General features: G+C 41.2%; 1 protein-coding gene across 3 annotated transcripts in view; it reads left to right on the top strand.

The window, feature by feature from the left end:
• The window catches only part of mettl16 (methyltransferase 16, N6-methyladenosin), a 34,397-nt gene extending 10,156 nt beyond the window's left edge, over positions 1 to 24,241 (top strand). For all 3 annotated transcript variants that reach the window (XM_053320515.1, XM_053320516.1, XM_053320518.1), the window contains 8 exons: positions 2,079 to 2,266; positions 3,392 to 3,532; positions 4,635 to 4,750; positions 4,948 to 5,090; positions 7,761 to 7,830; positions 9,493 to 9,582; positions 21,253 to 21,426; positions 22,936 to 24,241. In XM_053320515.1, the coding sequence (XP_053176490.1) occupies positions 2,079 to 2,266; positions 3,392 to 3,532; positions 4,635 to 4,750; positions 4,948 to 5,090; positions 7,761 to 7,830; positions 9,493 to 9,582; positions 21,253 to 21,426; positions 22,936 to 23,511 (1,498 nt within the window). In that variant the 3' untranslated portion in view covers positions 23,512 to 24,241. The remainder of the gene's footprint in view (positions 1 to 2,078; positions 2,267 to 3,391; positions 3,533 to 4,634; positions 4,751 to 4,947; positions 5,091 to 7,760; positions 7,831 to 9,492; positions 9,583 to 21,252; positions 21,427 to 22,935) is intronic.
• Positions 24,242 to 25,173: the final 932 nt, after the last annotated feature.

Here is a 25,173-nt window from a genome sequence, read left to right as displayed (position 1 = left end):
ATAACTGGAAATTAAGATGACTTTCATTTGATGTTGGGATCCTGAAGAGGTGCCAAATACTATGAATGTAAAACTACACTGGTTTGTGAAAAAAGAAAAGCGTAAAGCGTAAAAATAAAAAGCCTAACAGAGGTTTAATGGTTCCTGAATGTCTTGGATCTCTACAGAGATTTTATTTATTCCACTTAAAATACTCGCTCGCATTAAACTTGTGTGAGGTGGCAGACGCTCCACATCACCAGGATGTGTCTAATTACATCTGCCAAGGTGCAAATGCGCTCAGCAAAGCTTTAATTATACCTATCTCGCCCACTCGTTTTGTCTGCTGCACTCGCTCCTACTTGTGTGTGACAGCTGAAATCATTAAACACGTCGAGAGGAGAGGACGGAGGAGCCCAGCGGTTGGGACGCAGAGTTGGGAATAAAAGTGGGACATCTTGGTAATGTTGAAAACATGAATTTCATTGTCATTAGCAAGGGATTGTGAATTGATGGGCTGCTTATCTCCCTATTGTCTCGTGTGTGTGTGGAGAAGTAATTGGGGGACAGTGCAGAGAGCTGCCGAGGGTTAATGAAGTGCTGCATTAAGAGCAGTCTGGTAAATTGCTGTCAGGTCTTCTCGCTGTAAAAACAAAAGGATCAGCAAATCATTACACTGAAATGACTCTTAAAGGGATATTTCACTTTTTAGATTTTGGTAGTTTTGCCCTTGGTTCCTATTAGTATTCGCTGAGATCTGAGAAAGGGGCGACATTAAAAAAAAAACACCAACTGAAAAGGTTGTAAATGAACTAAAGTAGGGTTTGCAGATAATGACGATATGTATACTGTAAACATCTGTCGACTGTCAGATTCGGTCATTACGAGCAATATTGAAAATTATAACGGATTTATTTAAAGGATTTTTAGTTATTTCATTAACAGGATAAGCATGAAACACATTCCTGTCTTCTGTCTTCTTGTTTTTTCTATAACAGGGTCTCAGCTGAATAGATATCATGTATAACACTATATAACACTAGATAACCCTCAGTTGTTGAGAGTACATTCATGTTTCTATCACAGTGTCACACACACACCTAATGAGAAAAGATTGACTTTGTGGTTTAACTTTGACCTGCTGAACTTGCCATATTTGTGTAATCAGGAATTATTTCATGTCATTTTATCTTCAAATAAAGAGTTTTAGATAATTAGGTTAAACTGTTGATTGATGATTGCTTCATTACCTGTTACGTGTTTCTGGCCCCATGGAACCAATTTCTCCAATCAGTATCACAAGTTCCCACATCTTAGCAATTCATATACTGATCACAATGATATCCTAAACTTTGAAATTAAGACCTGTGTTGTAATCATAGACTGTATAAAAGAAATTGGCGTAACATCAGTGACGTCACCCATTGGTTTGGGGACTGCTGCTCGGAAGCCAATAGTTTCGAATCTAGGCAGCGCCATCTTGAAAATTTCAGGTGCATGCTGGGAAAAATAAAAACACGGATTCTAGTTATATGGGCATGAGGCGGGGTCATGGGCGGAGTGGGGGAGGTTGTGATTGGTTGCGAGGGCTGGATCTCGAGGACATTGGGCAATCAACCTGTCAATCAGGACGTAGCCACGCTCTAATGCATACCCTGCTTTATCGTCAAATATAAAATCAGGGAGGCCAAAATGTCACAAATGAACACCATACTGCATTGAAGAAGGCTTTAAACTAGCGATTGAGACCATAAACACATTTTGAAAACGTTTACTGAGGTTAGAAATCAAGTGAGAAGTTGGTGAATTCTCCATTGACTTGTATAGAGAGACGGAAATCCTTTTGACACCAAAACAGTCGCCCCCTGGTGGCCTTTTGATAGAATGCAGTTCTAAGTTACTTCCGCGTTGGCCTCATTTCAGAGGACCAGAACTCCCCACCTGGTTGTAATAAATTGGAATTTTCCTTTAATCCTTAGATAAAGCTTCGGTCAGAAGTGATATATTTTTATATTATCAGCACATTTATATCTATTTTCCTCATTCAAAACACAGCGTATAATTACATATTAAAACACTGACATTTGTTTCTCCTCTAGGGTGAATTTCAAAGAGCCGGAGGCGGTGCGAGCGCTGACCTGCACCCTACTGAAAGAGGACTTTGGTTTGACCATTGAGATCCCTCTGGAGCGCCTCATACCCACCGTCCCTCTGCGCCTCAACTACATCCACTGGGTGGAGGACCTCATCGACGGCCAGAAACAACCACGCAGGGGCATCGACATCGGTACTGCCACAAAATGCTCTGCTCTCTTCTCAGTACAGGTCCAAGATGCCACTAATGAATCGAGCTGAAATCACTCTTCACTGAACTGAAGGATTTCCTGAAGAGTTCAGACTCTGCCACTGTGATTTCATCTGTAACTTCAATTTTATTTATGAAGCTTAAAGTTGACTGATTCAGTTCTGTGAGGACATCACATTATATCATCATAAGATCGTCCAGATGTTTAGAATTTGATGTTAAATTTGGTCTTGAAATTTATTTTTTAACTGAATCCCATTTGAATTATTCCCTAGTCTCTTTAATCGTCAGATTTTGTTACAAGGCTGCAAAATCTAAGCCCATAAATTAGATATTTGTTTCACATTTCACTCATCTCACAATCACACTGTGTGTAACTGTACAATCTAAACACTTCAACATAAGAAGAAGAACTCAAGTAGAGATACATGTGGAGATAAATGGGACTGCTACATCTCTCATGAGGAAGAAGAAAGTTGTCAGTGATTTCAAGCAGCTGCTAGACTGAACTGAAAAAAAAAATTCCTCTTCTTACTTCTTGCTGATCAGATTTCATGAGTTTGCTCCAGAGAAAGACAGCCAGCGGCACAGAGCAGCTCCCAGTAGATGCACATGAACCTAGTCATTCCCAGTGTTTCCAGTGTTCCAGCACTTGTTAGTCCCAATTTCCATCCACATGTCACTGCTTGTTTGCTGCTCTGTCCATCAGAGGAAGGGCTGGCTGTCTTTGTGTGTTTAAGTCACTGATTGGTGTCCCCCAAACCGGTCTGTAAGCAGATTGAAGCTGTCGGCTCCAAGATGGATCACCACTGGGCGTTTCCACCACTAACCGGTGCCACCTCTGTCTGACTGAATAATGCAACTTTGGTCCTTGTTGGATGTGATTTATTCAGTTATAGCTGTTGGAAGTGACATTTATTGTGTGTTACGGCCCCTAAGTTAAAAATAATGCATTTGAAACACAGCGTCTCAGAATCATTCACTTTAAACAGCCTCACAGCATATTTCTTTGTTGTTCACTGAAGGTAAAAACCATTAATCATCATGAATACATGCATCATTTTTATGTTCCACATTGTGTGTGTGTGTGTGTGTCGTTGTCCTCAGGCACGGGGGCGTCTTGTATCTACCCCCTGCTGGGAGCCACAATGAACGGCTGGTACTTTCTCGCCACTGAGGTTGATGACATCTGCTTTGACTACGCTACGAAAAACGTGGAGCAGAACAACCTGTCTGACCTCATTAAAGGTGAGCGTGGTCCACTCATAAAACTCGTGAAATTAGAGCGCTTCATTTAAAACTACAGTCTGAGAATCTCATGTTTGTCATCTCACCTCCTGCGCCTTAATGGCAACACACACTGTGAGATAACAACTATCCTGCAGGTTGATTGCATGTCACACTGTGCAACTGTTCTCAATTTGTGTCTTTGTGACTTTACTAGATCTGAGACAATTAGGTGATAAATTGATGGGTTAATTTACTGGAAAAAACAATCAGCTACTATTTAGCTAATCACTTTCCAAGCAAAAATACCAGACATTACCAGACATTCTCTGGTTCTCAGTTTATAAATTAAAAATATTCTGCTTTTTCGTGGCGTTATATGATAGCAAAGTGAATGTTTTGGGATTTTGGACAAAACGAGCAATTTGATATGAAATTGTGAGAGGAAACATTGGGGATTTTTTCTCATCCCCAACCGGTCGAGGCAGATGGCCGCCCACTCTGAGTCTGATTCTGAGGTTTCTTCCTGTTAAAAGGGAGTTTTTTCTTGCCACTGTTGCTCATGTGGGAATGTTGGGTCTCTTTAAAGTTAAAACCTGAAGAATTCGGTTTAGAACCTGCTCTATGTGTGAAGTGCCTTGAGATAACTTTGTTGTGATTTGGCGCTATACAAATAAAGATTGATTGATTGATATAGACTAAGCAATACATGACTCCTAGACAAAATAATTAGCATGTTAAATAATAATGAAAATAACCTTTTGTTGAAGCTTGACTGTACAGTGTCAGTTTGAAGGATGATAGATTGTTGTTGATGTAAATGGCAAAAAATATTAAAGGAGAGAAACGTCATCACTGTGGTAAGCATGCTCAATGCATAATTTCATGCCATATTAAAGAGTTAAAGTCATATAGTAAGAATTTGGTCTTTCACAGTTTGATCCAGCACAATACTTTTGGACTGATGACTAAAGATTTCCCCACATTTTTCTCATGATTGTCAACTTTGGTATTGGACAACCACAGTCATCCAGTTTATAGATGCACTTCAGACTTTATGTATTTTATGTTTCCATAAGAGCTGCCATGTTTACCTAAAACCTCGTCTCTCGTCTCACCCCAGTCGTCAAAGTTCCCCAGAAGACTTTACTGATGGACGCCTTGAAAGAAGAGACAGAGATCGTGTATGACTTCTGCATGTGCAACCCTCCTTTCTTTGCCAACCAGCTAGAAGCTAAGGTCAGTATTCTCCTGCCCTTTTTAATATCCTGACACATTTTACCGATGTCCTTGTTGAATCGTATCCATCTGATGAATCCTTTGACTCATTGAGACCGAACACAACAACACCACAAAACAGTATTTGTTTACACGATAGTAACAGGCCTCTAATAGGATTTTGTCTTAATCTCTGTCTGTCTTGTTGCTCTCTGCAGGGAGTCAACTCCAGGAACTCACGGAGACCTCCTCCCAGCTCAGTGAACACAGGCGGGGTGACGGAGATCATGGCGGAAGGTGGTGAACTGGAGTTTGTCAAGAGGATCATTCATGACAGCCTGCAGCTCAAGAAGCGCTTGCGGTGAGGAGTAAAGCTTGACCTGCGCTTTTAAAATGAGTTTATTTTGGAGTGTGTAAAACCAAACCAACCTAAAACATTTGAGGAATGTATCAAATGACTCCCCTACATGTTTATGCTCAGCTGCAGTGCAGTTATGGTATTTTTTTTGAGAGGTTTAGATGAGAGCGCCCGTGAAGAGAGGTGAAACGGGCAGATGGGTTGCTGCACATTGATGGAGCTGTCACCCAGTAGGTTTAATGGTTTTGGCACACAGTCACCCAGTGCTGTATCTGGGAGCCCACAGAGAGCAGCTGTGTTTGGGTGGGGGTGTCTCCAGCGGACGTCACTTTACCCTCCCCTGTTACCAGGGCTGTTACCAGGGCTGTCACCGGGGCAGCAGAGTGAGACTCGGATAGAGGGAGCTGCAGAGTGGTGCTATTAAAACTAATTAGACATGCCACACCTGCTTGGCCTCCAACAGGGAGTGCTGTGTGTGTGTGTGTTCCTCTGTGTGTGTGTGTGTGTGTGTGTGTGTGTGTGCGTGTGTGTGCGTGCGCGCGCGTGTATATATGTGTGTGTGTTTCTCTGAGTGTGTGTGTGTGTGCTAGCTTAATGCTTGATTAGAAAGACGAGCAGCCCTGAGAGGCGCTGATGTGAACACCGGCCTGCTCTCGTGTACAGAGGAGAGAAAAGCAAAAAATGAGCCCGGTCTTCGTTTACAGGTTTGGCGTTCAGGCCGAGCCAACCGGAGCCGGCTGTCACTCCCAAAAGCATGCTGGGACACCAGAGCCACCAGGTGTCCATGGAAACACTGCCAGATTGGTCTTTGGAGACACGCACCCCCTCCTCACCCTCTTCCTGCCCCACCCCACCCTGCTCCTCTTTCCCTTTTTTCCACTGAAGTGTAATTACTGTCGGATAAGGGCGAGCCACCTTGGCTCCGACTATAGCACACATCCAAATACCCAAAACCAGTTAGAATGAGTTAATGCTCCCCATTTGTCATGCCATTGATATGAAAATTGCCACCTTTGGTAATAAGATTGTAATGCTATGAATAGAGGAACATGAATATGATCCTGATCTTCACACAGCTGCACACTTTAGGATGTTTGAAGAAGCCTCTGGTGGAGGTGGGGAGCTGAGCTGTTTGGGTGTTCCTCCCCACTGTGCCGAAAAGTGGGAAACATCTGTGGATATTAGAGCTGCTCAATATTTCATTGTGTCGACTGAAGCTGACATATTGCTCTCCCCGCCCCCTTCACCTCTCTGGGCATTTTTCCAAGTCGCCATCTTCATACGCGGCACCCTTCCTTATTCTAGCTACAGTTTTTAAGATTGTGATTTGGTGTAGTCGGGTGTGACTGTAGCTATATACGCAGCTACATTTAGCGATATGGCTGCTGTATGTACAGAGGCGTAGGTTTGGTTTTAGAAGTGGGAGAATGCTGTTTCCTGCATTTATACATATTTTAATTATTCTTGCAAAAATTGGTTGCTTTCCATTGTGAAAGCATATTAAAAAAAAGGAAATGTTATGTTAATTATAGTATTATAGAATTTTGAATCAAACCCCATTTCTTATACTACTGTACTCATGGTTGGTATTTTTAATGTATATCTATTTATATTCAGTAATTATCTATTTATATAAAAGTTCTCATTGTTAATGGGAGAGTCCACCATTCCTGTGTGGAGGATTCACAAGAAAAGATCCAGCGTTGTTTTTCCCCATTATATCCCATTGATATCAGCCTCACTGTTTACTGTTCAATCTATTTACATTATACCAGAGCTGTATTAAGCTCCAGCAAATGCAAATCACATGCTTCCTGTTGCTACTCAAATCAAAAGCATTCAACTACTTGCGCAGCAGTCAGAGAAAACGTGGTCTAGTGCTGTGTACAATCATTCAGTAAAAATGACTGAAAAAAATGTGATCAATCATTTTCGGCAATTTACATCATTGGATCATTCTCAATTTTTGTAAAGGTAGTAATGAAACAAACAGTCACAGAGAGCTGTTAAATGAGCTGCAGTAAGGTAACCAATCTTACTGTGTCCCTCTGTTGTGTGGAAATCAAATTGTGGTGGTAATTATTGACTGACGACTTATTTGAAATGAATCACATTTGTTTTAAAAGCACCTTTTTAAAAACTAAGCTCCTATCATCTTGATTTTATCAGCTGGGTGATCAGAAGACTGTTTAGAGAGATTTAAGTGAGTAAATCAAACTGGCCTGTGAACATTTTATGATAAGATTTTTTTTTTTGAAGCATGGCTGTTAGAAACCAGGTACGTAATATCTAATCAACACTGAACAGACAACTTTTGTTAAAATTAGAGTATCCCTGTAGGCTGACTCCTGATGTGTTTATCCTACCTCCATTCTCCTGGTCTAGACTCTTACTGCTTATTGATCAAAACCAACCTCACCCCCTTTATTGCACAGCAGAGATTATTGATCAAGCCCTCCACCATGAGACCACTTCAAACCAGCTTTTTCTCTGCTGTGGACTCTACACACCCGGATGTTTTTTTGGCTCCAGTGTTTCACTTTGTGTTTGTGTTGCTCCCTAAAGCCCACCTCAGCTCGTTTGATCTCTGCTTGCCTGGTTCACCCCCCCAGGCAGCCGGCTGCTAACTCAGTCGCACACAGCTGGTTTAACGTGCTTCCTTCTTTTCTGCAGGTGGTATAGCTGCATGTTGGGGAAGAAATGCAGCCTGGCACCTTTGAAAGAGGAGCTGAGGAAGCAAGGGGTGAGTAGACCGTCAGACTCAGAGTAAAGGAGAAAGCACAAATACATCCACTGCGATCAATAAGTATTACAAAGCAGCCCCCGATTTTTGATCTCAGTTTGCTCATGCAGGAACACGCCCCTTTTGTGAAAGGTTTGATAATGGCTCGTTTAAAATAATCTGAGCCTACCATCTCAAACTGGCTCTTGATTTTAGAGGGCGTCACTGTCAAGGGGGAGCCACAACGGATCAGCTCTTTCTAATATGCCAGCTAAGCAGTGTCACGAACGAGCCATGAATGAGCTGATTTCTGTTAGCGGTGCATGACTGGATCACACGGCACTGTGTCGCTAACATCCATTAGCATCATTAGCTTGACTAATAGCCCAGCACATGACTCCTGACTGCTGCAGGCCTCTGGTCCTGTGCCAGTCACCTCCCTCACATGCTCGAAAGAAATAAATAGACTCTGGTCCCCTGATCACCCCTCCTGCACCTGGTGTCCCTCAAACCTCCTCCAGAGGTTTTAGGATGCTGTCGCTGCTCATCAGCATGAGTGCAGCCTTGGCTAACGTCCAGGGAGGAAGAGTGTAAAAACAAACCTGGCCTAGTTAATATGTTAATGCTTTTTTTTTTTTTTGCAGTGCCTTCTCATCTCTCTTTGTGTGTTTAATTTAGCAAATGTGAATGTTTGTTACTCGTAACAAGCTGGCTGACCTCTGACCTCTTATCTTAGTGAACCCCTCCCCCACCCTCCCCCTCGTTCCTATTTACCGAAGCAGTCCTGAGAGACCGTTAAAGTGCTCTGTTTGCATGACGGTTTTCACACCCTATTTGTGTCTTTTTCACATCATAGATCCCTACTCGTCTTTTCTCACCCACGATTACAGATGTAGAAGTCACTGAAGGTCACACAGGGTCACATCAGATACATCACCAAACCTGCAGACTGAGCATGTCCAGTATACATTGCATCACACGGTCAAACTGTCAGGCTGAGTGCTACTAGGATGAAGCTTCAGAGTAAATTCCTGATCTGTTGAAAACTATTTGGTTATGTGGAACAGTTTTACATTTTATCACACGCACTGTTCACGTCATATCTTGAAACTCTGCCTCACTCAACTGTTTAGTTCAGTGGCTGCAGCTGCTAAACTTGACCCTTAAAGGACAGTTTTATGTTTTTATCAATTTCCTTTTGTTTTTTAACCACCATTAGCCAGTTAGGATAGGACCACTGAGATTACTATCTTTTTTATAGATGAACAAATTGAACTTCTTTCACCAGCAGATATTATAAATTTACAAGCATTTTTTACTTTTTTTTTTTTTTTTTTTTAAGATTAAAGATTATTTAATAGTAGACAGACAGGAAACAGAAGAGAGAGGGGGATGTGACATGCAGCAAAGAACCTCCAGCCGGGATTCGAACCGGTGTCGGCTGCGTATGTGGCATGCGCTGTAACCACTCGACCACCTGCGCGCCCCTGCAAGCTAAATTTAAGCTAATTTGGCTTCATAGTCTGTACAGAAATACATCCTCTTTCCTGGAAGAAACCTCAGCAGGAGCAACAGAGGAACGTATCCCTCTCTCAGGACAGACAGTCAGATGTTGTTTATACAGAGTAGACCAAGACAGGATGACATAATTTTAGATAAACTGACTATTTTGATTTCTCTCAGGTGCCCAAAGTGACCCACACAGAGTTCTACCAGGGACGGACCATGCGGTGGGCGCTGGCCTGGAGTTTCTATGATGATGTCATTGTTCCGGTAAGTGCTCTCGTCCTCGGACAACCTTTAGGCTCAGTGGATCATTTTGCGGCCATCCTCCATCATCTGTTTCTTCACCACGTGCTGATGGATGTTTCCAAAACCCTAAACCCCCCCCCCACCCCCCTCTTCCTCAGTAATGCACCACCTCAGTCCTGCCCCCCTTCAAATCCAGACTGCATCCTCTATCCCTCCCGCCCCTGTTCCATTAGACGCACTTATTATTTTCTCTGGGGAGATGTTTATGTGATTTGAACATGTTGTAGCCTGGCAACAGTTGCCAGGGCAGGAACGTAAACGTGCACATACACTGAGCCATTGTTTTTTTAGAGCTGGACAGAGAGCATGTTGGAGATATACAAAGCAGAGAGAGTGGAAAAGCCAAAAACATTGGATGGATGGATTGATGGAGTATTTTATTAATCTAAAAATGGAAGTGAAAGTGCAACTATTGATTATAACTGGAATATTTTTACTTAATATCAGTTTTTCCATAAAATGTAAGCAAATGGGGAGAAACTTCAAACCCCAAAGTGATGTCTGCAATATCTTGTTTTGTCCACAACCCAAATATATTCAGAGACTAAAGAAACAAGAAAGTATTTACATCTGAGAAGCTGGACTCAGAGAAAAAACGGATAATGTAAAAGGAAGTAGTGATCATGATGATGATGAAGAAAATGCATCAGTGGTGAACATCCAACTGTAACCTTTAATAGCTGAGTTGTACACATCAAATCTTTCTTTCTTATCATTCTTCCATCTGCTCCCAGCAGGTGAAGCAGTGTTGGCACCCCACCATATACACATTTACTTTAATCAGAACACATGTGGCATCCCTCTCTGCCAAAATTGTCAAGGCTCTCTGGAGCAGCCAGCAGTATCACCACGAGACGAGATGAGACGAGACACGATATTGGGTTCACGAGATTGAGACGAGACAAGATGTTAACACTATTTTTAAGAAAACGTCAATGAGGAAATATGACTGGTCTGTCATTTGAAAGTCACAAAATGCAATATAATGCAGGTGCATTTTGAAATGTTTTAACTAATCATCTTGTAATGAATGCCACTTCAGTTCTACTGTCTAAGTATGAATTATCATATGCAGTATGCAATATGCAAGCATTGTAAAAGTTTTCCCCATACATATATATATATATATTTTATGGATAAATATTTTTTGTATTTATGAAAAAAATAACAACCATAAATACCTAAATTATATACAATCACAAATACCAAAAAGTACGGAGCCCCTCTGGTGTCATAGTAAAAAAAAAAAAGTAAATTGTGGCCATAATATAGCTATAACGTCCGCACGAAATACTAATTAATAATATTAATATCATTCCTGGACAGCTGGGTAAGCAAATCGAGCGCACCTTCTCTAGAACCTGCAATAGCCTACATCCGGACCTAATTCTGTTCACAGTCACAGTCACAGTCAGACTCTCAGCTGAGGGAATACATGGGTTATATGAACCGCAGCATTTAATGATGTAGTTACAGTAGCGCTCACTGTATGTATCACGTTGCCAAGGGAACCTATAGCCCATCAGTGATCAGAATCTAGTTTGTATTGATTTGCAGCTTGTTGCTGCTCTGATTGAACTACTGAATGTGTCTGTAGTGTTCTCTGGACATTTGTCTATAAAATCACAGAAGATTAAAAGTTCACTATATTATTGATCAGTCTGACGTTTACCTGCAGATGAAATGTGCTATAATTTCTTTAAACCATTATGTTAACACTTTGCTGATGTTTTATGCTTGGTCCTGATTTGCTGAAGTCCGTTTTACACCGCTATATTACAGCTAATAGAATCCTGATTAGAAAATTGCGCAATCCTTTATTACCACAGATAATATCTGATCAACAAAAATCACTTTGATTTGCCAAAGACTAAAATGATTTCAACAAATGGCATGTGTTTGTTGGATGATTGAAAATGAAGTTGTACTGAGGGTTGAGTCTGGTTTGGGTCTTGGTTTGTGTGAAGCTCAATGGAGGAGGGTTGAACTCTGGTGGGGTTTTTCTTGTAGCTGAGCGTATCTGAGCTTATCATGTCTCAGTAGGAGGGTGTTGTGGCGTGTAAGGACCTCACAATATTTGGAACTGACATCACTGTGCCTCCTTCCTAGAGCAGTGTAGTTTTGATCTCCTCCAGGGCAGTTTTCTGCTGTTCGCACTGGCACTTGGTCACTGGTACTTTGCCTGAAGCCTGATGTTGCAGTCTTCAGCCTTCTGGAGAGCCGCAGCCAATTTCTGCCATTCCTCCATCATTTGTATTTGCTTTGTCAAAGCTTCCTTGAGCTCGACACAGTGCTTGTCACAGGTGGCCTGTTCCTTCTGGAGAGTAGCAGCAATGTCATCGACTCTCTGCTGCAACTTGGAGCTTTTTCTCTTCTCTCGCATATTGGCGTCCTCAAGCCCTTTCTCTCTGATCTCATCCTTCGACTGACATGCCTTGAGCTCATACACTGTGCTCTGGAGCTTAACTATGGCTACTTGATTGTTAGCGATGATTTATTTTGGACACTAGTTCATCATATTGGTCAGTAAGAGAGCACTTTTGAGACTTAAATCTGTCATGGTCTTTCTCCATAGCCCTGTATTTAGCCCTGACATTAGCATTCTCTATCCACAGTGTCTGCATGTCATACGTCATGTGGCCCGAGGGTGTACATGGTCCTCTCAGTTGATTATTGAGGAACAGTGGAGGGTTGTGTTCAGCCTGCTGTTCTGAAACTGTCTCAAAGCGCTTCTTCTCCTGTTCAAGGGAAGACTTCAAATACTTTCCAGCCAATAGACTTCAGTTTTCCAAAGCTGAATTCTTCTCCTTGAGCTCTGCCTTTAGCATCTGTAGCTCTTTCAACACCTTCTTGAACTGCACCTTTTCTGTTACAATGGCCTCATCATTTCTGGCTTCCTGAAGCTGATTCCTGAGCTTATTCTCATTTAGTGCAGCTTTAAGATCACCCTGCAGCTTTGTGTTCTCAGAAGCCAGTTGTCTTTTTTTCTTGAGTCAGACTCTGCTGCTGGGAGACAGCATGATCACACTCCCTCTGAACTTTAGAGATCATTGACCGGTCCTCCTTATGGTCTGATTCCAACTGGTCTACTTTTTGTTGCATTGAGTGAACACTGTTGTTCTTGGCTTCAGTATTGCCTCGAAGATGCTGAATATTAAGGCACAAGGATTGAATTTCACTGTCTTTTTTCAGTTCCTCAAGTGCCTTCATTTTGACACAAAGCTCATTTTCACGTTTGTCATTTTGTTTTTCACGCTGAAGAGAAGACACCTCCAAATTATGCTTGAGCTCCTCAAGCTTTTCAATCAGTGTCTTGCCCTCCTTGCGATTAATCACCATCTTTTCCACTTTTTCTTTCAGTCTTTTGTTGCAGTCCTGGTGTTGTCTTAGTGACTTTGAAAGATAAGCAGTTTGTGTCTTCAGTTGCTCAATTTCACTACAAAGACTGGCTTCTGTAGAGCTTCTTTTGCCTTTTGCTCTCGTTTCAGAAGCTCTTTTACCTGCTCTAAGGCGCCCTTAAGGGCAGCATTTTCTTTTTGCTCCTGCTCCAGACATTCTTTCATTTGGGAATTAAGTCTTTGCTCTTTATGTAGAGCTTCTTGAAGAGCTGCTTTTGCTATTTGCTCCTGATCCGCATTGTCTTTGGCTTTTCCATCCTCCTCCAGATCAATAATTGAATTATGTCCCTGAAGCCAATCATGTTTTTCTGATTCCTCACTGAAGGAAGAATAGGAGGATTTTTCTTTTTCACAAGCAATGGACTTTTCCTCAACATCCTCATCAACCTCCTCCTCATCATCTTCCTCTTCATAGTGGAAATTCTCCACCACCGTCTCTTCCTCAACATTGTTTGTGAGGTCCTGAAATTCCAACAATTTTACTTAATTGTCCTCCACTGTCTCTTCCTTAATCTCCCCCTTAATCTGTTAATCAGCATCCTCTTCACTATCCTCGTCGTCCCCAGTGTCTGTTTGGATCCACGGAGAGCTCAGGGCCTCTTTAATTTCCTCCATTAGCTTTCTTTGTGAGGTCTTCAAATACCTCCAAATTCACCTCCTCAATCTCCTCCTCGAGGTAATCCTCTGTTTCTTTTCGGAGAAACGAAGAATCCCAGGACGGTATAGTGACAGGTTCTCCTGAGTGTCTTTTCATTCTCTTGGAGTGATGGAATGATGGCATATAACCATTTGTACCTCTATCTAGCTGGGATAAAACCTGGCCTTGGCGTTTGTTCACCAAGTCTTAACAGCTTGTAAATTCATACTAAAAGAACAGAGTGAAGAACAAATATGATTAATCAATTAATCAAGAATGCAGCCCTAGAATCAACTATATCTTTTTTGTTCCCTCATAATATTGGTTGATTCTCCCAATGTGTACAATTTAGGACAGCCAGAATTTCCAGTATTCAGATGTTCTAAAATTTGAAGAAAGGGCTATTCCCAAAAACGTCTTATGCACTTACACAGAAAATGCTTTCTTTAAAATTCACCTTTTTTAGTTTTGCCTGGGTAAAGTCAGTTTAATATTTTAAAGTACCGTAAAAACTGTAAATATCCACACGTATGAACAATAATGTCCTGTAACAGCGGCGTCAAGTAGGAGTGCAACAATTAGCCGACAAGAAATCGATGCCAAAATGAGTTACTGACTGAATGTAATCATCGATAATTGTCGGTGATGTCATCATGTTTTTCGTGCTTTGCGGAGCGGTGACAGGTGTGGTGTAGATTAAAGTCATCACAGAGATAACAAGGAATAATGTTACCCCAAAACAGAATATAAAGAAATATAAGAAGGTAGGTGAGAGCTGTGAGATGTGGGATGTGAGAGCGGTTGTGTGATGAAGACTATGCTGTTTGTGTCTTGTTGGCTTCTGTTTTGGCCTTTTCCACTTATAACCAGTTGAGCAGAAAAATTGGCCTACATTTTCTCTTGCAACCCTCCTCCTCCTCCGCCTCCTTGACTTTCACGCAGATCCATCGTCATTTACTCTCGGGAGCTATTCGGCATTATTACCAGACAGACCCCTCGAACACGTGTGTTTGCTGTGTGTGTGTGTGTGTGTGTGTGTGTGTGTGTGTGTGTGTGTGTGTGTGTGTGTGTGTGTGTGTGTGTGTGCGCGTGTGTGCGTGTGTGTGTGTGTGTGTGTGTGTGTGCGCACATGTGGTTACATGGCAGAAGTTTCTGCATGTGTAAGTGCTTGCATGGTTGACCTGCTAATTGTGCCTGCATAGATGTTCCTATAGACGTATGGTATGTATGCATGTGCAGAGGTGGTGGTGGTGGGGGGGGGTGCTCATTAATGTTACATATAGACTTTAACATATGTGACATGTATGCAACTGTGACCTACTTCACCACCTTATAACCAGGTCAGCCTCCAGACTACTGTTACTGCAACCACGTAATCTTTCTCTTCCCAGACTAAACTCTCAGCTCATACTGGGATGTGGATGAGACAGTTTGGTTAGCAATTAGCCGGAGAATTCATCTGAGGTCCGACTTGGACTAGCACAACATAAGAACATTGTATTTTCTCGGTATTTTCTCAGAGGACCTTTTTCAGCACCTTCTTCCTGTGTTTATTTTCCATCTGACCAATAAATCCTATGAACGTTCTCACCTGGCTTGTAGCAATGCATTTTGCTTCCCTTCATTTTTTTTCTGTGTGAAAAGAAACTGAAGCAGGTGTTAAAATGCAGTTTATGCAAGTTTACCAGCTAATCTGCTGACTTGGACAAGAGGAAACAAACTGTAATTTTGAAAACACCCTTAAAGAGAAATGCTGTTCAGTCTACAACACAACTACAGTTTACATCAAAACATCTGGATTCACGTGGTTGACTTAAATCTCACCCAGGAAGTAGAATAGATCAATAAAATAGGTTCTCGAGGGCTCAAACATCCAAATACCTTCAAATATACAGCTATTCCATATTTAAACTACTAAGTCACTTCTTCTGCATCTACCTTTCACTAAAAACAGTTTAAGAAAATATCAATACATTTCCTGAAAGCTCATTTGTTTGGTTCAGTATATCTCGTAATGTCTACAGGCTTTAGTTCAGTGCAGCTCCAGAAAAAAAGAGCATGATTAGCCTCCAGGTCCTCACAGAGACTCCAATGTGAGTCTGCTGTCTGCTTTTGGTCAGAGGTGTTAGTATGAAGAAAATCAACAATGTACTTTAATATTAACGGTGGAATAATTTAATTTTTTTTTTTTTGTCATTGTCAGGAAAGAAAAATGCAGAGGATGTAACGTTGATGAGAAATGCAAAATGCAGATAAAGAAAACTTACAGACAAAAGGATGAAGACAGTGGAGACAGTCAGATTGCCAGGCTTTATTTGAGCCCCGAGGCTTGCTGATGTTGATCATACAGGCCGCTGGCGGGAGGGGGTTCAGGAAGGTCCAGGGTTCAGGGTCTATGAGGAGATTTGGGACTTGACAAAAAGCAAAGTGGGGGTTGGGAGGAGAGAGATGATCAGAGTACGATTTACAATGTTTGCCTGAAGGTGAAATCAACGTTTTGTTTCTCTTGTGTGTGTGTGTGTGTGTGTGTGTGTGTGTGTGTGTGTGCGTGTGTGTGTGTGTGCGTGTGTGTGTGCGTGTGTGTGTGTGTGCGTGTGTGGGCATGCACGCGCACTCAAGAGGTCAAGATGGATGATTGGATGACATTATATCTGGAGAGAGAATGATTCCTGTTGGACTCGAAGGCTTTTACTGTGCCTCGTTTTCAAAATTGGGCCAGGCTCTTTTTGTGAGGTTATCATTTACCCATGTCTCGTGCATATATGTGTGTGTGTGTATGTTTGCGTGTGTGTGTGTGTGTGTGTGTGTATGAGCATGAGGTGAGAGTGGGTAAGTGGGATTAATAATGGAGTGAAAGAGCAGCAGAGTGAGAAGAGGATGTGATTCAGTGAAGAGGTGTGTATGTAACTGTACACATGTGGGTTTCATACTCTTTGTCTTTGAATCTGTGTGTGTGTGTGTGACTGACTGTGTGTGTGTGTGTGTGTGTGTGTGTGTGTCTGTGTGTGAGTGTGTGTGTGTGTGTGAGTGAATCTATGTCAAGGATGCCGTGTAAACAGACAGGTTTGGCTTGATGGATTTTTATTGATTTCCTTCCTTGGTACAATGAGCTGGGGGGCTTACAGCGCAGAGAGAAGGGGGGGGGCTACGTCTGTGAGAAACAATAAGAAATAAAAGAGGAAGCTCTAACAAGCAGTCAGACAAGGCAGCGTCCATTATCAACCCATTAATTAAATATGTCCATCTCTCATAAACGTGCATCTACATGGACAATCATTTCAACTAAAAATCAATAGATGATCAACGCTAAAAAAAAAGCTCTCAGAGAGGGAACATAAAGAGTTTATTCAATGAAGCAGACACAGGAAAGATATGTTAATTTATTTATTCAACTTTATTCCAGGTTAGTCTTTTACTTATCTGGTTTATTAAAGGAGAAGAAAATGAATATAAGAGACATTTTCTGGATTGCAGACTACAATAAAAGTCCTCAGATGCACTGACTGAAGTAAATGAGTATTCAAAACTTGACTCTCAGATCAGTAGCAGAGTGTGAAGGTCACAGTCTGCTCCTTCACTCTGCTGTTTGTAGGTCAGTCGGCCATGCTGTCTGCTCAGTCACAGTACTGCTGCAGACCCCCGCCGTCTCCCCCACTCTCTCACTCAGCCTGCAGTGAGTTGCGGGTACTAGCTTGACATATTGGCTGCAGTGGACATGTAGGGGGAGATCACTGCAGAGCGTCTGTTGTATGGCGATACGGTCGGATAATGACCTCCACCGCCATTACAGCGTGGCATTAGAGGGGATTAGAAATAAGAAACAGCGTTGACATTCACTGCAGGTTCAGGTGGAGCTTGTGTGGTTTGAGCTCCCTCTTGTGGTTTATAATGACGCTCCTTCTTCTGTTGGTATGTCCTCACTCTAACCAGGAATTCATGTCACTTTTTGGAGTATTGCTGCCTCTTTTTATATCTGAGAAACAATTCAATTGCCAAAAGACACTTTAAATGCATCAAAGAAGAAGTAGTGACATTGATTACATTTTCACTTTAAGCTCTCTTGCTGTCGGATGTAAGATTCAGGAATATTCCCTCATTCATCTAAATAATGACTGATAAAAAGTAAGTCATGGGGAATTATATATTGTTGACACAGTAAATGTTAAATGATTCAAAAAGCAGAATTTGAAAAGAGGAAATAATAGTTAACAGCCAAGTGATGAACAGCGGAGAGTTCACAGGAAGAGTTGGTTTACACCTCATAGCTGATTATATATAGTTAGTGTAAATGTTACTGGCAGGCATGATGTCAGTGTGGTTGACTACATTTAAAAATGAGACTCTGATGTCGTCATTAGCAGCATAACACTCAGACAGAGGTTGCCATTAAGGTGGAGTCCTATAGACCCCGTTTACACTCCGATCAGTCTTTAAATACAAGTGCAAACAACCATCAAGATGTTCTGTGAGTCTGAGACGCATTTGACCACGTATCTTTTGTAGTTTCAACACTGAGTCCTGATGCATCCCTGCAAGGACATAACAGGAAAATGTGCCATCCATGCAGTACGTGGCAGTTATTTCAGTAAAAGTGTGCCAGCGGTTGAAAAACTGGAAAGGAGCACAGATGTAGGTGGTTGGAGTAATCTGAACAGTAGAATAGTCCACACATGTATATTAGTACAATCAGATGTTTAGCACTAAACACAAATCTGGTATTTTTGATAACTGTGCCCTTTGACCTCCTAGCAGAAGTGACATAGGCAAGGCAAAGCAGTTTTATTTATATAGCGCATTTCATACACAATGGCAACTCAATGTGCTTTACATAAAACAGAAAAACATGTAATTTGAGAAATAAAAATAAAACAAACACATGGATACAATTAACCCCCTACCCCCCACACTAATAAAAGAGAGAAATAAAATACTAGAATAGAGCATTAAATATAAGATTTCAGCATAAAATAATGATTTGCTTAAAAATCATAGCACAACTGGACACAAGTGGTCAGCTGGAGATGTATAACAGAGACAGGTGTGAACAGCAATGTATATTATAGATAGATAGATAGATAGATAGATAGATAGATAGATATACTTTTATTGATCCCAAGCTGTGAAATTACAGTGCAGCAGCATTTCACACAGTGACAATAACAACATATAATATAAGAATATAACGAACAAACTATACATAATAAAATAGCAATAGCAAATGAAATAAAATAAATAAAATGTAATGTACAAAAGTATATACAGCTAATTGGCAGTGTTGATATATAGGATGCACATTAATGCTAGGTGTAAACAGGGCCATAGGTATTCTGCCTGTGTGGTATTTATAGTCTGTAGTATGGTGTCTGGCGCCCTCTACAGCATCTGTTTAGTTTTACAGTCTTTTGGGACAACTTCCTCTGTAGACAGGAAGCAGGAACCGAAAGCATATACTGTAGGCCAGAGGAGGCTGGATTTCAGCCTAACCATTGCTCAGCAACTCAATCTGCAGCCATCCTGTCGTTGTGCCGCAGAAAGCTTTGCCTGTAAGTTTAAATCTATTAATAAGCAGTTCAACAACATGCATTCGTGACACTTTTGTGAATGTTGTACTTTAAAAGTAACTTTTGAGGCTATTGTATGTATGCTAGCATTTAACTGAGTCATGTTGGTTTCTGCAGAGATTAGCTGCTGATGTTTAGCATTTAGCCTTCATCTTTGCAAGTGCTGTGTTCATGTAGCTGTTTAATTAGCATTCATTTGGTGGTTTTGAGCCTTTTACTGAATGTTGTAACATAATATTTAGAGAGCTTGACATGCTTGTGCACTTTGGATTTTACCTCTGCACAGCAAACATTACAGTAATTGTGTTGTATTCTGTGATTTCAGTCTCCACCTTTTCTTACATCCTGATGCACCTTGAGTCTGCATCGACATATTTAGAGCTTGAATTTTGGAGCAGCATCCTGACTCTCATGTCTTCTGTGAATGGAGTTTGGCTAGCTGTCTAATTGTGGCTGCTACGCCTGAATGAGGACAGTATAGTGAAAAGACGAATAGACCAAAGGGTGACACAGCAGCAGATTAAGTGCAGTGCATCTGAGACGGCGCAATGGACAGGTGCAAGGATGACAACGTTTCAGTATCCAGCCTGAGGAGTGGCTGTCCTGCCACATCATTGGCAGATGCTGCTGCAAGAGCTCGGGCCAGGGCAGAAGCAGCACGGGCTCGTGCAGCATTTTCTGAGAAAGAGATGAGACTAAAAATTGAACGAGCAGAGACTGAAGCAAAGTTGCATTTGGAGAAAGCCAAATTGGATGCTGAGTTGGGGGCACTGAACCTGCAGAGAGAAGTGGCGGCTGCTATTGCACAGGCTGAGATCCTGGAAGCAGCAGTAGAATTGGATGGTGGAGGGCCCTGTACCAGTGTAAGCAAATCTCTGTGGGAAACCGATGATACTGAGCATGCCAGTAGCTCAGCTCATTCTAAACTACACAGCCAGACAATGGATACAGCACATAAGACAGTATGTACGCCCACACCACTGTATTGTTTTTTTTACTTTTAATGATGTGATACCCAAGCTTTGGTACTGATACTAAAATAGATATATAATACTGATGATAATAACAGTAAAATGTAATTTAGGTATCACATTTCATACAGGAGGTGTAGATCAAAGTGCTTCACAATAACATGAAGAAACAAGAGAATCAATGAAAACAAGTACAAATACTGACCAAACAACTAATAACACTAAAAAGATGCTGCTAAATTAAGAACAGAAGAATATGTGGAAGATAGAAATAGAACAAAGGAAGGCCTAAGAACAAAATGTGTAGAGATGGGAATGGAGCAAATAGGTAAGCAAGACAGTGTTTTTTTTCTTTAACACCGCCCTTCTCTGCCCCCTGCTGGCTGCTCAGGTCAGGACACTATATTTTTGGACTCAAATAATTTCCAGCCTCTGATGCAGACATCTTTAAAATATAGACCAACAAAACACTGATTGTGGTGTCTGAGGTTCTCAGCCGGCTGGTTTGACTCAAGTCACCGTGCTCGGAACATAAAACAAAAACACTGACGACAGAGCAGATAAAAGAAAGCTGTGGACTTCATAATGTGATGCCATATTGTATCTGAAGTACAAGATAAGTAAAGTAAGAAAGTACACAAAATATAAACATTTAGCTGGTTGAGTACAATGAAGAACGAGCTGACAATATTTTCAAGTTAAGGGTGCAGGGTACCAGTGATATCTTCAGACTGTAATGCTGTTTTTTTTCATTGCTGAAGTCACCTCTATTGGAACGTTTAACTTATCTGGAAAGTAAATGTTATTGCATATTTCAAAATGAATGTGTCGTGTGCTTAATGGAAAAAAAACCCATTGTGTTGACTTGTGCACCACAGATATCAGTGGCATTGATGATTTAACCCTCATTGTCTGTCCAGCCCTCTCTTTCGGTTTCAGTTCAAATGTATCTTTTTAAACCATTCAACTTTTTATCTTTTGTATTTATATTGCATGAAATTAATCTCAAAAACAAAATGTGTTTAGTTCATTCTCTCCTTGGTTTTCTCCTTCTTTTGTCCCAGTCTCCTCCCAATAAGAAGCGTAAACTGGAGAAAGCTCGGAAACCTCTGTCGTTCACACTTCCACAAGCCGGGCTGAAGGAGCTCCAGGCGAGGGCCTCCGCCATCAACGGCTCCGCCCGTAACCCTGTGGACAGCGTCACTGTTCTGGTGGAGAAGAATCTCACTGATCTGCGGGTAAGTTCCACGGATGCACAACAAGTACAGTTAGAGTAAAACTACAACATCAATGGGGTTAAAGGTGCAGTGCAGACTTGACAGAAGTATGTTTAAACTGAAAATAAGAATTGATGTGTTTTCATTACCTTTTGAGTGAGCTGTTTATGTCTACATTGGGAGTGGGTTCTTTTCCAAATGTCATGTTGTGCCCCACCGCCATGTTTCTACAGTAGCTCAGAACAGACAAACCAAACACTGGCTCTACCATGGGTTCTCCTAGACTTCTGGAAGGGGGGCAAGGAGGGGAGAAGGGTCTGCAACCTCACTGTTAGATGACACTAAATCCTATACAGGTGCTTTAATGCCAGTTTGACGCTGCTGAAGTGATGATTGAGTCGATGTGGGAAAGTATTTCTGATGCTTGAATATTCTGTCGGGTTCTTTGTGCCTCTTGACCTCATTGTTGTTTGTTATGAGATTGTATAATTACAGCGAGGCAGTTTCACTTTTGAAGTACAAAGTAGTACATTAATTCTCTTACAAATGAAAAGTTTAATTAATTAGCATTAAAACACCCCCTTGCTTCATTCAGTACACTCAGGGGGGTTTGCTGCTTCACCCTTACTTGGACTGGTACGATCTGTAACTTATGGAAGCTAAGATTAGAAAACTTTGCATAGATATTGTCTCATAACGAACATTACTGAGTCAGTTTGCATACTTTATAACTATTCTTGAATTGCTATGCTACATATTTGCATTCTTTATTACTCCTTAATTGCATAGAATACCTTTAAACAAATATTTGTGGGAAATATATTGGTTGGCTGTCTTGAACATATTTAGATAATAAGATCTTCTATAATATGTCAAATAAATAGTTTTAACTTGACACAAAAACAGTGGGAGACAGCCATCATGACCAAAGATCCTCTAAACTCACCAATTAACATGTCCTATATTGTTTGTTTAATCCATACAAGGAAACAGAGTGAAAGCTACAAGTTGTGGTATTACAGGTGGCTGGTTGTGTGCCAGATCATTTCTGGTGCAGTGACTTCCTCGAGCCTCTGCTGGTTGCATGGCAACCTCCAAATGACGAGAATCCGATTAAGTCATTTCCTGGTGTCTCGTTGTCACATTGGTCACATTTGGTGCTAAAATGCACCTCGGATTAACTAGACACCAGCAGACCTCTTTGATCTGGGCTGCACCAAAAAAGCAATTAGGGTGCGTTTTGTTGTCCACACATGGGGGAATATCTTTCAATATAATGCAGTGTAGTAATGAACTGCCATGAAACACAGCCTCAAAGTTCTCAGAGTTGATTCAACAACACTTAGACCTCGCTGACTAAGTCCCCCAAAAATATTCAAAGCTTCAAAAAGACAGTTTATTTAATGTCTATACTGTCCATCGAACCTCTCACTTTAAATCAATTCAGGATAAGTGAGTGATCAGTTTGATACGTCACACACCTCCAGTCACCCGGGTAACTAACTCTTTCTCTTTTGCGTGGCTCTGCAGGTGCTGTACAAACATGTCCCATGCAGAAAGCAACAGCAGAGCCTCTTTGTGACGGCTGTGGAGAACACGTGGATCCACGGTCGGCAGAAACGGCGTGAACACAAACGTCAGTTGCGAGAGCTGCCCAGAGCGCCTCACTGCGTTGCTTCCAGCTCTCAAAGCGCTGCGGCCACAGCTGTTCTTGCCACAAACCCATCCTCTCAAAACCAGCTGTCACCCACACAAAACACCCAGGATGATGACGCCGAAGACAAAACCGCAGAGGAGAGCAACGGGGCCTCTTCAAATGAGATGGGCTTACTCGGAGAAGAGAAAGAGGAAGACGCAACGGGTGACAACATGGACATGCAGTCTTCCACCTGCACAGAAGATGCAGCGAGTGAACCACCCTCAAAGCGACCCCTGAGCCCGAGTGCAGTTGAACACTTCCTGTTTAAGTGTCTGCTGAATGTGATGCTCGAGGAGAGTGACGTGGTGGTTGAGATGCACTGGGTAGAGGGTCAGAACAAAGACCTGATGAACCAACTGTGCACTTACCTGAAGAACGCACTTTTGAAGTCTGTCGCAAAGTCCTGAATGGTAAAAATAAGAATTCTTGAAAATATTATTTTTAGTGATTTAGTATCAAGTTCCTGTATGTTTAAGGTTTTTTTTGTAAAGTTACAATGATCATACTTTACTTAACAACATGAAACTTTTAAGATTATAAGAAATGGTCGAATTCACTGTGACTCCTGACGGTTATACCAGTTATTATGTATTAATGGAGTCTAACGGATCTAATTTTCCTGTACTTGTCAGTGAACCTGTACATTTTTGTTCTCAAAAACTGTCAACATTTTGAATAAATGTTCTTTTTAATAACATGTCTGCTGTTTTGTTGTGCATCTTTATTCATAATCAAACATTTTTGATATTTTGAGATTTTTGAGGATGCAGTACCTTGAAATGGCCACTAGATGACAAAGATGTATGCATTTTTTTAATTAATAAAGCTATTCCTGTTATGATCTTCTATATTAAGATAAAATTTAATCTGAGCCTTATTAGATGTTATGAATAGCCTTTACTTGACAGTTGATCTCAAAGTGGTTTGATTAAACATACCGTGTGTAATCCAGGATGTTCCTGGAGCCCCTCAGTCGTCCCTGTGCCTGGAGAGGCTTCAGCATCATTAGAGGCTATTATTACTGTGTTACAGCTGACATATTTCCTGAGTAGAGCTCAGTGAATAGCAGGAAGGGACCCCTGAATATCCAGGGTCATGTCTATGCACATGCACATCCATTGTTTTTGTGAGCGTGTGTGTGTGTTTGCACTTGTGCTACGTGCCCCTTGGATATGTGAGGACTTTGACTTCACCAGCTTCTGTGTGGAGAAAGTTGAGTAAAAACAATGTCAAAAGAAGTTCTTAGTGTTTTATCTTTAGATCTGATTACTGATTATAAAATGTACTTCTAATGCATAGTTATAAAACAAGGCTTGTAACACCTGATGACTAATTCCTGCATGCCAAGACATTGCTGTGTTGCTTACGCATAAAGAGGAAGTTTCTTCTGAGGGTAGACTCTGACCTTATAAATCAGTCTGGCTTTTTCCTGTTGCTGCTTTAATTAATCTAATTAAACCAACCAGAGCTAAAACAAAGTGATGAATGATAAGGCAATTGCCAGAAAGTTAATGAGCAACATTGCTAATGATAAGTTGATTTATCATTTGTCATTTTTGCGAGATAAATGACAAACATTCCTTGCCTCAGGCCTCTAAAATGTGAAGATTTGCTGAATTTTCTGTTCTGCAGCATCAAAAATGTGACTTTAAAAAGAAAACTTTCACAATGGCTCTGAGAAACTGACAGGCTTTTAACATTTTATAGAGTAAATGATTAATCCATTTATTTTAGTGTAGCCTATTTCTGGCAGGTTACATATTGTAGCACATGACTTCTCATCTATTCCTGCTTCACGTGAATCTGCTTGGTCACATATCACATATTTCTTAATAAAAAAGGAAGTAAAGAAAGTAAAATTGCATGCACAGCCTTCATTTGCTGCCCAGTGTGCTTGTCATTTAATTGTGCAGCCCTCTGGCACCATTTTTGGTCATTGGCCAAGGGTCATGGAAACGTTATGAAAACAGTCGACAGCACATTTAGCATCATTTCCTCATTTTTAGATCACATGCCTTCACACTACAGCCACTCCCACAACTCCCACTCCTTTAATTTGGTTTCTTTTT

The sequence above is a fragment of the Scomber japonicus genome, chromosome 6, assembly GCF_027409825.1.
Source record: "Scomber japonicus isolate fScoJap1 chromosome 6, fScoJap1.pri, whole genome shotgun sequence".
Taxonomy (NCBI): domain Eukaryota; kingdom Metazoa; phylum Chordata; class Actinopteri; order Scombriformes; family Scombridae; genus Scomber; species Scomber japonicus.
This window is presented reverse-complemented; position numbering and strand designations above follow the sequence as displayed.